The sequence below is a fragment of the Danaus plexippus genome, chromosome Z (assembly GCF_018135715.1).
Source record: "Danaus plexippus chromosome Z, MEX_DaPlex, whole genome shotgun sequence".
In the NCBI taxonomy this organism is placed as follows: Eukaryota; Metazoa; Arthropoda; class Insecta; order Lepidoptera; family Nymphalidae; genus Danaus; species Danaus plexippus.
Window position 1 is genome coordinate 11148345 of NC_083559.1, and position 17622 is coordinate 11165966.

Sequence of the window (17622 nt, forward strand, 5' to 3'; positions counted from 1 at the left end):
GGTTGATTATTGCTCTGATATATGTATAACCGGTTATCTAATTTCCAATGATTTAAAAGACTGCTTATTTCATTTCATTTTTCCAATTTTATTCTTTGTTTACGTGCAACCACTACAATTTTACTACTTTGATGTAATTAGTATTTGCTTGTTTCAATGTCTTTTTCTAGAAAATATAATATTTTTTCTTTATATGGACAGTATCATTTAATTATCATCAGAAATTTTCTTATTTTATTAAATTTTTAATTAAGTTATTTCGTAATCTTATGATTCACCATAAATTGCTTATGAAATTTATTTAAGAGAAAAATAAATATCTTTATATAAATTGATTGAGTGTAGTAAACAACAACAGTTTTTTTTAATAAATGGACTAAAAGTGAGTAACTAATTTAAATCTCGAAACTTTAAAGACTATGATATAAATATATTAAAAAAAACTAGAACTCCGACCATTACTTGTATAAATTAGAAAAAAAGTTAGAAAATTCAATTGACATTGACATATTGCCAAAATAATGTCAATTGTTGTGAAGTGTAAACAAATTTAATAACCGATTTATATTTTGGAATATTAATGTCCCAATTAGCAAAAACATAACCTCTGAAGTAGAGCTTTCTTTATAAAGTTTAAAATGCGACGAAGTTTGGCTCCTAGCCAAATAGGTTCCGGAGACACTGTCTTCAAGAGCCCATTAATAAATTCGAGTAACAGAAAAAAGAGGGAATGTAATGCAAGAATACCACTTGCGCAGAAATCTCTGTCTCAACTCTCCACATCTGAGCACGAGAATCTCATTAAACAAATTTTAAGTAAACCATTTAAAGTTCCTCTTCCAAACTATGTCTCGTCGTATTGTAGCAAAAGTCTAGGATTAAAAAGAACTCAAGTGCGCCGGCCTTTGCATGATCCCGATGAGCCCAATGCGCTTGTTTTATATCGCCCTCCATACATGCCGGAACATGAAAAAATGAAGATGAATGCAAACGAGATAAAAGTAGCAGTTGTTGTTGATCCAGTGCTTGGTAACATACTGAGACCCCATCAAAGGGAAGGAGTAAAGTTTATGTATGACTGTGTAACTGGAGCTCAGATTGATAATGCATATGGATGTATCATGGCAGATGAAATGGGGTTAGGAAAGACATTGCAATGTATAACATTGTTATGGACTCTGTTACGACAAGGACCAGATTGCAAGCCAACTATATGCAAAGCTATAATTGTTTGCCCCAGTAGCTTAGTGAAGAATTGGTACAATGAAATAGGGAAGTGGCTTGGGCAAAGGATTAATGCATTGCCTATGGATGGTGGTTCAAAAGCTGAAATTACTTTGAAGCTTCAACAATTTATGAACACTTTTGCAGCTATAAGAGTTGCTACACCAGTTCTCATCATATCATATGAAACATTTAGGATATATTCTAATATCTTACATGCATCAGAAGTTGGTTTAGTGTTATGTGATGAGGGTCATAGACTGAAGAACAGTGAGAATCAGACATACCAAGCTTTGATGGGCTTAAAGGCTAAGAGAAGGATCCTCATTTCAGGAACCCCTATCCAGAATGATTTGACAGAGTATTTCAGCTTGGTACACTTTGTGAATAGTGGCATTCTTGGTACTGCTCAAGATTTTAAGAAGAGGTATGAGAATCCAATATTAAAAGGACAAGATGCATTAGCTACACCACAAGAAAGGCAAAAGGCTCAGGAATGTCTTCAAACACTGACATCAATAGTCAATAAATGTATGATACGAAGAACTAGTAGTCTGCTTACAAAATACTTGCCGGTTAAGTTTGAACAAGTCATCTGTGTGAAAATGACACCTCTTCAAACACAGTTATATAGAAACTTCATTAATTCTGATGCCATTAAAAATAAGTTTGCTGGAACAGGGGACAAGAATACTTTGAGTGCCCTTTCAAGTATTACCATGCTGAAGAAATTGTGTAATCACCCAGATTTAGTCTACGATAAAATCATGGAAAGATCTGAAGGTTTTGAAAAAGGGAAAGACTTGTTACCAAGCAATTACGACATAAAGGACGTAAGGCCAGAGTATTCTGGAAAACTAATGATATTGGATTGTATTTTGGCTAATTTAAAAACTAATACCGATGACAAAATTGTTCTTGTATCAAACTACACACAGACTCTTGATCTTTTTGAGAAATTGTGCCGTAAACGCTGTTATCAATATGTGCGTTTGGATGGCTCTATGACTATAAAGAAAAGAGCTAAAGTTGTCGAAAGCTTTAACAGTAAGGAGTCGAAGGAGTGGATATTCATGTTAAGTTCTAAAGCTGGTGGCTGTGGATTGAATCTTATTGGCGCGAATCGACTTATTATGTTTGACCCAGATTGGAATCCCGCTAATGACGACCAGGCCATGGCAAGAGTATGGCGAGATGGTCAAAAGAAACCGTGCTACATCTACCGTTTGTTAGCCACAGGGACAATAGAAGAGAAAATATTTCAACGTCAAGCACATAAAAAAGCTCTTAGCGATACTGTCGTGGACCAAAATGAGGACTCCATGCGACATTTTACATCTGATGATTTGAAAGACTTGTTCCGGTTAGAAGATAACACACTTTCAGATACTCACAGCAAATTTAAGTGTAAGCGATGTGTTAACAATATTCAAGTCACTTTGCCTCCTGAAAATTCGGACTGCACATCAGATCTATCTAACTGGTATCACTGTGCAGATAAAAAGAATTTAGCTGATCTAGTATTAAAACAATGCTGGGATCTCGCTAAAAGTATTTCTTTCGTTTTCCACCATCGATCTGCACAAACAGAAGCAGAAATGGGCAAAGAAGAGAATAAGGAAAATGTCCAACAATGTAAAAGAAGGAAAATTGATATTGATGAGGATTACTCTGAACCTGATGACAGTGCTGATGAAGATTATCATTAAAATAAGAAATGATACAAAATAATCAAGCTTTGTGTAGTATTTTGTAAATAAGTTAAAAGTATAAAATTATGTTCATTTACACTGAAATTATGTGATCTTGGCTTTAAATTCTTTTTATATCAAATTATATGATTATGTATCTACGTATTTTCTTCCTAAGTGAAAATAAAAAGACAAATTGATCTGATACCCATTTAATGTTAATGTCAAAAAATATAACTGTTTAGTATTTATCAATAACAAATACATGAATTTTATTCACAAATATTAATAGTTTTCTAGTGATAAAAATATTCTACGAATAATATTATTCTCAAACATATTCATATTTTTCATGTATTTCATACATAATAATTAACAATCATAAAATATTTTTATTAAATAAAATTATTAAAATCCTACCTCCTAAATAAACAAAATATATAAAAACAACCAAATTATTTATAATTTTTTTTAAATTTAAATCTCTTATCCATAAAATATAGTTTTAATTTAAAGAGGGATAATTGTATATATAAAAAAAAAAAAATCTACCCTGAGTAAAATAACATGAAGATGAATCCAACATTTCGTTTCTTACATACTAATTAAGAACTCATTTTAATTATTTAACTGGAACAACTCAACTTAAGGCCAAAGGACCAGCTCGGTGGTTGTGACGAGTATCCCAATTTTTCAGCTTCTTCATTCACTTCATACGGTTTGGTAAAAATTTCAAGTAACAATCTTACCTGAAACCAATTGAAAGACAAATATGTAACAATTTATAAAACAGATAATATTATTTTGATGATAAAGATTCAAAAAATTATATCAACCAAAAGTTTAAAAAGTAATATTTCAAATGATATTAACTATCTGTGGTATAATTTTTTTTAATAAGTATGTATCACCTTGTTGAAATCATTGTTCTCTGCATCTTTAATGGCCTCTTGTAACATCCAATTACGGGGGACGTATAGTGGATTTACTTTGAGCATATGTTTCACTCTCTCGTCTCCGTTCACTGAAATTTTTTGTGTAAAAAAATTGTATTTATAACGTCTCAGTTTGAAGTTCTTATTATTAATAAGTGTAGTGAATGTTTATACTTTATATAATGATAAATAGATTAATTATTTTAATAATTTAAATTTAAAATCAATCATACATATTCAAGAAATATTACCATTTTCTTGACAACATCTATCCTTGTATCGCTGAATCCACTTATCCCAATTCTTCGATTTACTCAGCCTTGCTAAAGCCCACTTGGACTCCAACGTTTCCTTATCTAGTAGCTGATTCAAACTAATCTGATCGAAAAACATGTATGAAATTTAAAAAATATTTTGTCAAATCATTGCTTGCAAATCTATTGTATAAAATCTCCAAGGTTAAAGTCCTCATTAAGTAAATTTCGTATTGTTGGTAAAATGTTTTATTGTTATTAATTTGGTACTATATAGTTAAACACGAGGATTAAATAATGAGTGGCTAAAATCTGAGTTACAATTAATTCAATTGTCTTTGGTGACTTTACACCAAGTACACAAAGTCCACTGCTGTCTAAGTTCTAACAATGATCAAGATTCAACGCTACTACCAAAACACATTGAATAAAATAGTACCCTAAACTTATTTATAGAGAAAAAATGTTTAGAAAATAATTGATATATTTACAGATACAGTTTTATTGTTTTTATAAGTGTATTATTTTGAACACAAAAAATATTAATAATATATTTTTTTGTGTAACTTGAAACAGAAAGGAAGAATAAAATGAATTAAAAAATTAATCTGTAGTTGCATATAAAATATGCCCAATGTAAATTAGTTTAAAAGAGCTGCCTTTTAAATACTAGATATATCTAAGAAAGTAATAAGTCCTTTTTGTAACTATACTCTATTGTCCAGATGAGAGGATATTTTTTAATGCAATGTATTAATTATAGTAGAAGAGATAGTGTTATGTGTACTGGAACTCATTGAATTTTTAATGATATAAATTATTGAGCTAACTAGTGGCCACTCCAAACTAGTGTGAACTCATCAATTAATAAATGTTAGTTCTAAAAGACTAACATCATCATGTTATAAAATAATAGATATTATATAGTCATGTCATGTGATGTGGAAATAAACAATAAATCTAGAACTTTTATCAGCAACCTACTTTCTTTCTAGAGAAAACATTTTGTAGAGGAAATGTGGTACCAAATACCAATGAAAAACATTCTTTAACCTCAATAATGCACATAAAAGTAAATAGATATTCCGAAATGTGGCTGAGTTAGAGGCAAAATTGTGAGATAAAGTTATCTTACCTCGGAAATTTGTCTAAAACTGCCAGTGAAGTCGGATGACGTTTGTTGCATCATCTCAAGGAAATCTTTCACCAATTTATCGTCACCTTTTCTGACTTCAGTGAGACCAAGTTTTAGAATGTAAGTATGACTGAAAATATAAATAATTTTATTATATGCTTGATAAAGAAAAGTTTATTGTGTAAATTCTGTTTTATCTAATATTTTTTAAGTACATTATAAAATATGAAAACGGACATTCATGTTCATAACTTACAGTATTTTATCTTTCACATACAGTTCCAAAGTATCGATAACATCTTTAATTTTCTTTTTACTCTCATCACAAAGTATTAACTGTAACGCTTCAGCCAATTTTCCCAAGTTCCACAGCAAGATCTAAAAAACCAGTTAATAAAATTGAAAATTGATACACATGTATAAATTTAAATATTAAAAATCATTTTGTCAAATATTAACAAAACAGTAATTATGTTAACCTCTGGCTGTTTGTTAAATGCATATCTTCCCATATCGTCGGACGAGTTTGGAACATAATTCTCATAATAGTGTTCTATGAACCCAAACGGTCCATAGTCAATGGTCAGACCCAATATACTGATGTTGTCTGTGTTAAGAACCCCATGAGTGAAGCCAAGCCCTGAAATAAAACATTGTTAAAATGCTAGTGATTTTCTTTCTTTAGACACACTAAGATTTAGTGTTATATTAATTGAGATTTATAACCAATTAGTATTTTAATAACCTTGCCAGGTGGCAACCATGTCCAGGTTCTTGTGAGCCACCTCTGTGAAAAACTTCACATATTTGTCTTTATCATTAAGATCAATGTGGCTGAAGAAATGCTGAAAATAATCATACAATTGTGTTACAATCAAAAAAAGATTCCTCCTTACACCATGAACATAGCAGAAACCTTTTATATAACATTTATTAAAAATTGTTAGTATACAAGTAAAAAATTTAAGACACTAGACACTCTTATATATAACAGAGGCGGAGGCATCATGTACGTATGTATAAAAAACAACGAAATGAAATCCATAGTAATGTTTTATGTACTAATCACACACAAAAACATGTTAATAAAACAGAATGAGGCACACTCAGGGTAAGCTATAGTTATTTTATATGAACTTTTGTTTGATAACATATATAAGATACCAGGAAACTGATTATTTTTATTATGGATTATGGTTTTAATACTAGTTTAAATCTTTAATTTTTTCCCGAGAATAGTTAAATGTCTAGTCCTACCCAGATAAAGGCTTTTAAAAAGTGTGTGTGTAAGTCACACACGGTGGAAGTGACACTTCTCAAAAGTCCCTGATTAAAAAACTTATTGGAAAGTATTGAAAATGTGAACAGTCGCTTCATGTAAACTGTATATTTGTAAGTACATAAAAAATGATTTAGAATTAAACACGTACTAACATAACACGTAGAACGCTCAGACCTGGAGCAAGATATAGATATAGCTATACTGACCATCCCACTACACACAAACATACAGACGAACAATGTTTAGTAGACGATAGTAGGGATTGATTGATTTCATTCTCTGGTCGGCTGAATCCAATACATTTATATGTTTGTGTCTCTATGGACTGATTTTTTCGTATCATTGTGTTTGAAATCAAAACGATTCTAAAGAAGTTCCACTTCAAAAAGTTACAATACCTTTATAACATGATCAGCAAGCTCGACCAACATGTCTGTCTGTTGCCTGCGGTGCATTAACTCGAAACTTCCAATCCTCATCCAACTAGGTGCTAGTCGGAGTACCACAGCCGCCCGCTCGGGACGGGCCAGACCACTGTAACTCCTATCTCGCAGGACCTTGTGGGAATCACTTGCTGGAATATATATAAACATATATATATTTAGAAGGAAAAGCAGACACATAAAATCTATTTATTCTATGTCAACAAGCAGGCCTTAAAGTATATTTTATTTTACTTAATCTAACATTGATTAATGTCTTTCACAAAAATAAATAAAAAGATTTTCAAATAGTTCTTACCCACCAATGCTGCGGCCCTGGTGGTAGGAATGCCAAGGTGGTGGCATGCCTCGCTAGCTACCATCTCACGCAGCGATGATCTGAGTACTGCACGACCGTCACCGAAACGAGAAAAGGGAGTCTCACCGGAACCCTTTAACTGCAACTGCCATAACTCTCCTTTACTGAAACATTATTTTAATTTTATTTTAATATGTGGGTCATAACTTTTAAACAATATATTCTAGAAGTTATTACCTATTAACATATTCACCAAGAATATGTGCCCTACCATCTCCAAGCTGGTCAGCCCAAAAACCAAACTGATACCCACCATATCTAGAAACAATTATTTTGTTAGTTCAGTTTATATTGTCTTCTATTTCAAAAATGTTTGACTTACTGAAATTTTGCAATACTTTGAGCCCAAACTGAAGGTATAGGAATTAAGAAAGAAATAAATTCAATTTTACCCATGACATACACTCAGAGCACCTTGAGGTAAATATTTGCCATTTATGAATTCGACAAATTCCTCACTCTCCGCTACTACAGGATCAAGATCGAGAATGTCAGTCAATGCATCATTGGACACACAGACAAGATAAATTTTTCCAGTAAGGGGCTCCGTTGGTACCTGTCCATAAATAAGTAATAACATTAAATGTTGCATTATTTCCTGTAGCTTTTAATTGTTTCATATCAAATAAAAAAAAATATGTCGTTTCTTCATACAAAGGATTAACAATCTATGCCGACTCATACTTACTTTAACAAAAACAGCATCTTTGACGGCTCTGGGAATATTGTAATCAGGGTATCCGGTTATAGGCAACTGAACATAGCTCGGTGGGAGTCGAAACTTCCATTCCTTGAAATCACTTATTGGTTTGGCCATATTTGATGTTATTAACTTCCTATTATACACAAGACAACTCGATGCACAAATGATGCGCCTCATTTAATTGAAACGAATAATAGGATTATCTATTTTGTTAAAAAAAATGTCACATTCTACTCATAATACATGTGGCAAGTAATAAACTAAATCATGACTCGACAATTTTTGATCACAGAGGTTGGTTAAATAGTATTCACAATAAAATTTTACTATTTTTAGGGAAACGAAAATATTCAACTTGATAAGAAATAGGAAAATATTGTATGACATTAAACGTCAATGTCAACGGCACAGCTGATCGGACATTAAAATCGATATAAGACATCAGCAATTAAGAACTGAATATAAAAATTTATACAGATATATAATATCAATATAAAAATAATTCACAATTTTATAACTAAAAACTCTCTTGTTAATTATTAAAAATAGAACTTATGCCAATATATATAAGATTTGTAAATACCATTGTTGGGCAATATATTATAATTTTTTTTAATTGACGTGAAACTACACGTTTCACTACAATTGTGTTTGCATAAACTTTTTTCGAATATACAAATAAATATAGGTGAGATAACTACTAACTATAATTGGATGAAAAAATAAAACAAAAATTACAAGTCAAACTCTTTATTTAGCTGACCACCACTAAAGTATTATAATATGCCAGTACAGATATACGAGTGTATGTAAAGCAGTAAGTACATTATACTGAATACGTCAATAGATTAGACATGCAAATTATCTATCCACTTCGCTGTTAAGCTGTTCAAATTGTGGGAAGTTTTCAAGTACTCTTAAGATAGACCGACAATAATCTCTCTCTTCAATGAAACATTCATCAAGCTCTGGATTCTTGAGGTGTTCCTTCAAAATGTTATCCAGATTTAAGCCTGGATCTCTGCATAGTTTGATCACTTTGGGATCCACATCTTGTACCAAAGTGTCCAAAATACTCAGGAGGTGCTCTGAAGTATCATCTCTGCCTTCTTTGAGGAGATCTGCTATTATCTTTACTATGTTCTGATGGATGAATTTATCTAGAAACATATGTATATATCAGTCAATAATTACTTACATATTTGTTTTAAATGAAAGAAATTATTCAAGCTGTAAAAAAACTCAAATAATATCTGAAATGCATTATTTTTTAAATAGAAATTTAAATTTAGATTCAATAGAATGCGAACCTTTAGCATCCACATAACTGTTACACAGGTATCTTATCAGGAATGCAGCTCTAGTCCTTGCTGAGATATCGGAACCCTGAAGGGTGTTGGCCAGCAATTCACAACCTCCCTGTGCCGTCAACTCCTGTAGTGATGGCTTGAAGTCACGAGCCATGGCTATGGTGTTTAAAAAATAAAAACAGTAAAGCAATGATTGTATTAAAGTTCACCTTTACAAATTTTATTTACCCCTTACGAGATTTGGAATAAATACATTGTTATTATAGTGTCTTTGGAAAAAAGTTAAGTAAACACATCACAACAAATCATATATATTAATTAATAACATTCCATAAAATTCCGTAACTTTGCGTACTACATGTGACCCTCCAAATCCTATCTATAATCTGGAAATGAATATTAAAATTTTTCAACATATCTTACATGATATGGCCGATATACACTTAGCAAGTGCCATTCCCTTCTCGCTCGGGGCTAAGTGCAACATCACATTGAATAATCCACACTCCAATGCTCGAGCCTGACAGAATGGATTGTTCTGACACAGCTCAGCTAGTATTGAACTAGCTCGAGACCTGATTTTATCATTCTCACTTCCAAGACAGATAGGTAAGATTGCAAAACCACCAAGTTTGTAAAAATCTGAAACAAGATATGCAAAATATGTGTATGTGTATATAAATATTCTGCCAGTAATTATAATGTAAAGAATAATCATCAATTCAAATATAAAATATCCTTTCATACAATGAATCAATTGGTATAATATATTACAATTAACTAAAGTCACTCCCGCTTGCATAATGTTTGTTGTATAACCTTATTCAGAATGCTTAATACTCAATAACATATTTGTATAAAATCTATTTGATGTAAGACAAAAATACAAGGAGTCCTATTATTGTCAAAATAACTCTTATAAGAACTTTCTATTAAAAGACTCTGTGTAGAAACTCTTGCTACTTAAAGAAAGGATAGACCACTTAGGGCGCATTTTCATTGGTCGATAAGTCGGTAGTTAGCCCGATTGCGGGGATTACCCGCATGCGAGCTAACAACCAATGAAATCCACTGGTCGATTAAACGTGTGCGTGTGATATCCGCATTCCGGAATAACGGAATTCGCATGCGTTAGAGAAATCACCCGCACCCCGTATGCGGGCTCTGACGACCAGTGAGAACGAAAAATTCTTTGCGGGCCCTATGGCATGCGTTACAGAAATCTCCCGCACCCCGAATGCGGGCCTTATCGACCAATGAAAATGCGCCCTTAGGGACTTTAGGTTTAGGAACCGTGAAAGGAGTACAAGCCAGCCTTCATAAACTTCACTGAACAACGATTTGTCAGAAGCCATCTATAAAATCACCTTGTCTCATACACTGCAACTCCCACTGTGCTTACTATAAGAAGTCTGACTGAATCAGTGCTAGAGTCCTACATATTAAGTCCTCATAGGATTTATCACAAGTTGTGAAACTAAAAAAAATATTTGTCTGAATTCATAACGACCACAAACTCTTCCTGAAGCATGATCCTTTGATGCAGCAGAGGTAGGTTTACACCCGATAGTAGACTGTATCTCTGGTATAATACCAAGTAAAGTTGTGTAGGATATAGACAGCTCATCTATGTCCTTAACCTCACTACAGAGTTATCAACTAATATGTTTGATATTTCAGCCTCCCAAAGCCAGTAGAAAACCCAACCTGCTAGATCTATACAAGCCTCCCAATCTACGACTAGTTAAGAATCTGATCTTTTACAAGATAGGCATTAGGATTATAGAAAAAAAAGTGGTGAAGAATCTTTAAAATCAGAGTTTAAAAGACCTTGAATGACTTGAACCACCCACAGTATCATAGCCATATGTGTCATCCTGATGTGATGTCATCATCATTAGTACATAAGATAATATCATTTAAGCTGCTACTTCCCCTGATTTCAATCTGGACACATAGAAACTTGACCACTTAATTTTCAGTCAATATTAAAAGGATAAATAGCCAGTTCCAAAATTTAAAGGAACTTACAAAATGTAATGTCATCGGTTACATACCGTTGGCTGTATCAATATTATCAACAAGTTCGAGGATGTTAGCAAAAGCAACATCCACATCATCCGGTAACTCCTGGCCCAGCTGGATGCTTTGGATCCTCTCAGAATCACTCAGGATCTTAATGCTCTTTTGTAACACCTCTGCCACATCTATTGTAAGACTCTTGAGAGCTTCCTCCAAAAATTTACGTCTCTAAGGATTGAAAATTAAATTACAAAATTATTAAAAAACTAAATGAAGACTTTAAATTAGATAGAAAAAAATTATATACCTCTTCATCCATCGGCCCCAGCTCTGAATTGCCAGGGGCATCTTCAGCCTTAGTAGCTTCCACAGCAAAGCGGAGAAGTCCCTTAATAATAAAAAAAATATTTATATCATTCAAAATTTTAATATGATAAAAGAGGAAGTTTTTATATTATATTGTAAAAAAAAATATATAAAAAACATCTCTCTTAAGGCGGTTTATAATATTATCAATATGACGTGGTGATATAACTAATTTATACAGATTTTTTCCCATTATGGATTTGTTAATTCTTTGAATAACTGAATTTAATATTTCCTTCCGTACCTGTAAATTTGTAGGTTGTCGAGGCTGCACCGGCTCTGCACCGTCGTTTTCAACGTTCATAGCGCCCACAGCTTGATTGTTAGGATTTCCTGAAGCCATTTTCGCTTAAGAAGTATGAATTACTCAAGTTATTTAAATATGAAAGAACGAGAACTGTATCGATCTTATTTCTCAGCGCATGTAAAGATTCAACATAGACCTGATAGACCACAGTAAACACGACTAGCAATAATCGATAAAGCCTTAACACATATTCGTTATCGATATTATATCACATAATTACACATCGATTAAAATCGATTAACATCCTATAAGTTAATTTCGTAAAGTAACAGTTTAATAATTAATATGCTTTAAATGCTTTAAATTTAATGGCTTTTTCTTTTAAATATTAAATACATACTAAGTTGAATAAATAAATTTCAATTCATAGTCGAATTATTTGCTCCATAAGATCTCATATATAAAATAAAGTTAGTGCAAAACATTATTTTATTTCCTTTTCAAAGAAAAGGATGGCAATTTTTTTCAGTGTTTTTGAATAACATCAACTTTACAATTTCTTCAAAAGAAATGTAAACAATGATCTTACAAATCGATTTTTGGCAAGTAAGCAATATTAGTCTATGGTTGATAACTTGACATATTATTCATAAATTATTTACTTATTTTGGACAAAGAAGATTTTTTTCTAAGGAAGGATGGAATAAATAATTCACTTTACACTGAAACTTTTGCTTGTCATTTCATGAAATCCAAATAGAGTATGTTTGGAAACTCTTAGGGTTTAAATAAATGTTGTGAAGGTTATGAATGACAATGAAATTGTAATCCTTAAATAAATTGATCTTTCTGGAACCACACAATTTATATCACTTTTATAAAGACGTTATGCATGAGAAAAAATATATCCTAAGGCATACAAACTATAATGAAATCCTTACAACTTTTATGCTACAAAATAAACTGATCATAGAACAATTTTTAATTTATTAACTAAGATATAATTGGTTTTTTTGGCTGAATGAATTTGAATTATGTGTTTCATACAAAACCTTTTCATGTTGAATTTATTATAATAATGTATTAATTTTCAATGAAAAATTTTAATTACCTACTTCATTGTGAATGTTGACAAGTTGAATGACTGATTCGAATGTGGTTTTTGTTCAGATATAAATTATTGGAAATTCAATTAATATGAAATAACCATGGTATCTAACAATACAATGCATGGTAAAAGTAATGTACTAAATCTCAGTTTTCGGGGCTGGGGGGATAAATGAATCTTTATCAACTAGTTTTTTTTTTATTAAAACTCATAGTAGGTATAAATTATAGAATCAAGTTATTACCTTTATTTGTAATCAATCATAATTCTGAAAAATCTTTAAATTTCAATATGTTAAATAAACATTTATTGCTTTTTATTTACGTAGTTGTCCTCCAGAAATACAATTCCAATATCAAATATTATACGACAGTAAATATTTTCATACAAATTTATATAATATAATTCACATTCGTACCGACACTCATTTGATTCATTCTGATTATAATAAATAATTGAAAGTTTATCAAAATATTTAATTTTAGAAAATTAATATGTTATATAATTAGGACTAATAGGAAACAATATGAATTATCTGCTTCATTTGTTAAAAACGTACTTTCCGTGAATTGATTAGAAATTATTCCGTGCTTGTCATATACAATTTACATTATAAACGTTACCTATGAATGGATTTTTCTCTACGTAATACATCTTCTAAGAGGTAGCTCTATTTTCCGTCAATGTAATATGGAAAGAGTTCTCTGACAATTTAATCTAAATGATAACAGCTGATAAGGTATCGTCTGATAAACTTGCTCCAGTCTTCAAACATGTTTTTGTTTTGAGATCTACAAGAAAGAGTAACTATTCTAAGAATATTTAAAGAAATATTATAAAAAACTAAGAGAGGATTCATATATTTATATAAAATTCTCAACGTCCACGAACACATTGGTAAGTTGTATCGAAAAATTAAGTAATTAAGGATAAGTCAGAATGCTTTAGTATATCTTAAGGAAAAATATAATCAACGTGTTATGAGAGTGGTTTGTTAATGATCGGATATTATTAAACGGAATTCAGATATTTGTGACAGTTACATTTGTCGATATTTTTATTCGTCTTCTTTGCCTTTTTACCAAAAAAAAAAAATAAATTAAGACGACTAAATCTCATAAATTTATATAACAAGAAAGAACTATGTTTACTTTATACGTTTTAGCTGATGTTTCTAAACAGAGTAATTTCATCATTTTAAGAAGAAGATGAAGTAATGGTTATTGCGTTTTTTTCTAACAACTAACGTCTCTTAAACTGATATAATATATTAAATTTATCCAAAACATTCCAAGTGTGTTATACAAAGGAATATCTCTATTATATATAAAACCCAGAATTAGAATATATCATAAAAAAACCTTGTTAAGCATAATATTGAATTGTTGGAAAATTTGTGATGTGTTTTGAGATAATTTTACAGCTTAGATCTAAGTTATATTGATTTTTGATGATGTATTAATTTGGGTAGCTCTTTTATTTCCAATGTAATCCTTATCAGGGCTGTGATCTGTTCTATGAATACTTCAATATAACTCTCATATACAGACACATCTTCTATCTCCTTGGTGCGACCTTATCAAGGTTTTGGTTTTTATCTTTGCAACTCCAATTAAAAAAATCTTTGTTGAAGTATTTACTTAGTGTAGGAACTATCTATTAATGTGATCATATTTGTTACATTATATTAAGCGAATCAATTGAAGTGGACATCAAACTTTAGTCTGGTTCATGAAAAAAAAAATCTTACGTCATTTTCTTTTTATTCTAAGCTACGGCTTACGTTGGAATCTTGAAATATTTTGCCAACGTCATTACATCAAGTTATTGTTTGATAATTGACAACATGTATATCGAAAATAAAAGTAGGTATGATATGGCGTATAGCACAGAATATGTCATGTTAGTCATAACTACGTTTCAACTCTAGATGACGTTTATATGTCCACATTATACATACATTTGATGCTTTTATATAACCTGAAACGAATATCATAAATAAAATGTTGTTGAAAATTAATATTCGTTTTACATCCATCGAAAATAAACAGAATATTTAATAAATGTTTTTCTCTCAGTTACGCTTGTTTTTCATTTATTAATATTTACAGATTTTATATTTTTTAAACACATATATAAATTTTTAATGAATATTAAATTTCAGCGAAATGTTGTTAAAATTGCTTTTACTACCTTTAACGTAATTATTATATGGCGCAGTCAGTACGGCTTCCAAAGAAAATCAATATTCGACATCAAACAGAAAATTATTAATTGCATATCATAGACTATCTCCGCAGATGCGAATAATGACTTGTGTTATATTCCACTATTTACATGTTAAGCCTTTTTTATAAAATACATATGTGTTTTTTTATAAATAAATAACTCTCACTGCTACATTATTGAATCACTGAAAATTACATACATACATAATTGTCGAATACTATATTAATTTAGTGCTTTTGGAAATAGTCTGACATTAAATACGTTAAATGTTCTTAATCATTTCAGAATCGATATTACAATAATTGATTCTATGTTCCAGAGATGCCGCCTCGTCAGGACATCGTGGTGCAGGTGGAGCGCGTGCAGGTGCAGGGCTCCCGGCCTCCGCCACCCCCAGCGCCGGGTCGATTGCAGCGCCCCCCCCACGACCATCCCAACAACTACATAAATCGATCTAACGCTCGTCAAACTAACAACAACACGCGTAGAACGTAGACTAAATTATTACATTTATTATAAATAGGAATTAATTGAATTTGTCTTCAATGACATATTTTATTTTAAAAGTATTTATGATCTATTATTTAATAGATGACATTTGATGATGAATGTTATTTGTGTCAGTTAATAAAATTTATAAAAAAAAAAAATGTTAGCATTATTGAAATGACTCTTTAATAAATACATATTTTATAAGCTCTTTTGGCAATCAACTCATAGTAGATACGAAGTTTTAATATGTGGACATTTTAAAGTTATTATTTTACGTCGTAATTATTTAGTACATATACTTTCTACTGCTATCGGATATTACGTGAAGCTCAAAAAATGTTTTCCGAAGTAATAAGTTTTAAATTGAACTTATCACTTCACCTCCAAAGTTATCTTAAAGTCCTACATGTGCTCAATTCATTTCTATTTAATAATTATATATAAGATCTTTCATTGTTCTCTAGTTTATGTTGTTTAATAATTTAAATACATTTTAATATAACGTGCTGCATAATACTTTAGATTTAAAACTGTGCTTCGTTTTGTATACTCAAAATGGCGCTTGTATGACGAAGTACTTATGTGGTATTCTGCTCAAAACTCAGCTATAATTTCTTTAAGAAATAATTTATAAATTTGACGATAACTAATATAATTAAATCTTTATTTAAATCAAACTGACTTCATTTTTGTAAACAATTGACAATTTATAATAACAATAATTGTAGTTTATACTAGGACACTTTTTGGTTATATTATTATTAAAAACAACTTGATATGGATATTAAGAGTGTTTATAATTACCTACTGAGAAAAAAAAATACTTATTTTTCGAAAACAATGAGCTTTTCCTTTATTTTGTTTTAATATTGGACACAAAGGATTCTTGTATGCTTTGGCTTCATGTAATTCTAAATAATAATGACAGTTAAGACATGAAAGTGACATTACTAATTTATTGTAGGAAAGTCATGTCATCGTATCGTCTGTGGCAATAATCGCGTTTTATGTTTTACTTACTATGACGTGAATAATCCAAATCGATACATCGGTACAAGTAAGCGAACAAATTAAGAAATTAATGTAAAATGATGTTTTTTCTCTTCTCAGTGGAAATTCATTTTTGTTTAATTAGAAAGGTTTTGTTTGCTGTCTACTTACTCAAATAATTTTGGTTTTATAAGAGAATGACAATGTGATTTCAAAGCCAAGCAACCTAATTGACTTGAATAAAGTGATAGAGGACAGTTTATAGGCCAAACATTAAAAAAACAGGCTGCTGTATAATTTTTGGCACGGCCTGCGAACGGGGATTTACATTTGTAAAATTTTTGTGAAGTTGTTCTTGAGAACTTTTGAAATTGGACATTTTATAAAAAAAATCTATGTAAATTATTGTCTGTTAAGAGTTTAGATTTTTCAGGTGTTCCTACCCTAGGAGATACTAGGGGACTATAGAAAGAATAATAAAATTCCTATTGAACGTTACGTCGGGCCTATTGAACTTTCGATCCAGGAAGCCCATGTGCGAATTGCAAATGATCCAATTCTTTGAGTACAGGCAGACTCAGCTCAGTCACAATAGCTTTTGAAATACAAATTTTAGAACATGTATTCCAGAATATTTGAACTGTTCGACAAAGAGAGTTGTAGCGTATTCACTTTTTAGAAGTTAGACGGAGCCGGGCTTCAATAGAGCCATGCCGTATGCGCTGCAGGTGTCATTATTCCCTCTTATAATTGATTAGCAACAAACAGTAAAAATAAACATAGCAAACCGCCGCAAGTGGTTCGACGGCGGCCATGCTGCGGACGGAGCGGCA

The 17622-nt window shown here is 31.1% G+C and overlaps 3 protein-coding genes across 3 annotated transcripts; 1 reads left to right on the plus strand and 2 right to left on the minus strand.

The window, feature by feature from the left end:
• Positions 1–489: 489 nt before the first annotated feature.
• LOC116777851 (DNA repair and recombination protein RAD54-like) lies at positions 490–3631 on the plus strand. Its single transcript, XM_032671603.2, has one exon. It carries the CDS (start codon positions 639–641, stop codon positions 2931–2933), a length of 2295 nt encoding a protein of 764 aa, XP_032527494.1. The 5' UTR covers positions 490–638; the 3' UTR covers positions 2934–3631.
• On the minus strand, positions 3112–8400 carry LOC116777725 (protein adenylyltransferase SelO-like). Its single transcript, XM_032671422.2, has 12 exons — positions 8011–8400; positions 7715–7878; positions 7500–7580; positions 7263–7426; positions 6920–7095; positions 5985–6084; positions 5719–5879; positions 5496–5617; positions 5240–5369; positions 4102–4228; positions 3827–3939; positions 3112–3664 (listed from the first exon to the last, which is right to left on the minus strand). Exons 1-12 carry the CDS (start codon positions 8200–8202, stop codon positions 3542–3544), a joined length of 1653 nt encoding a protein of 550 aa, XP_032527313.2. The 5' UTR covers positions 8203–8400; the 3' UTR covers positions 3112–3541.
• Positions 8401–8759: 359 nt separating this feature from the next.
• Positions 8760–12191, minus strand: LOC116777670 (hsp70-binding protein 1). The gene is made up of 6 exons (XM_032671344.2): positions 11968–12191; positions 11665–11745; positions 11393–11585; positions 9759–9977; positions 9336–9491; positions 8760–9185 (listed from the first exon to the last, which is right to left on the minus strand). Exons 1-6 carry the CDS (start codon positions 12064–12066, stop codon positions 8887–8889), a joined length of 1047 nt encoding a protein of 348 aa, XP_032527235.1. The 5' UTR covers positions 12067–12191; the 3' UTR covers positions 8760–8886.
• Between the last annotated feature and the right edge of the window lie 5431 nt (positions 12192–17622).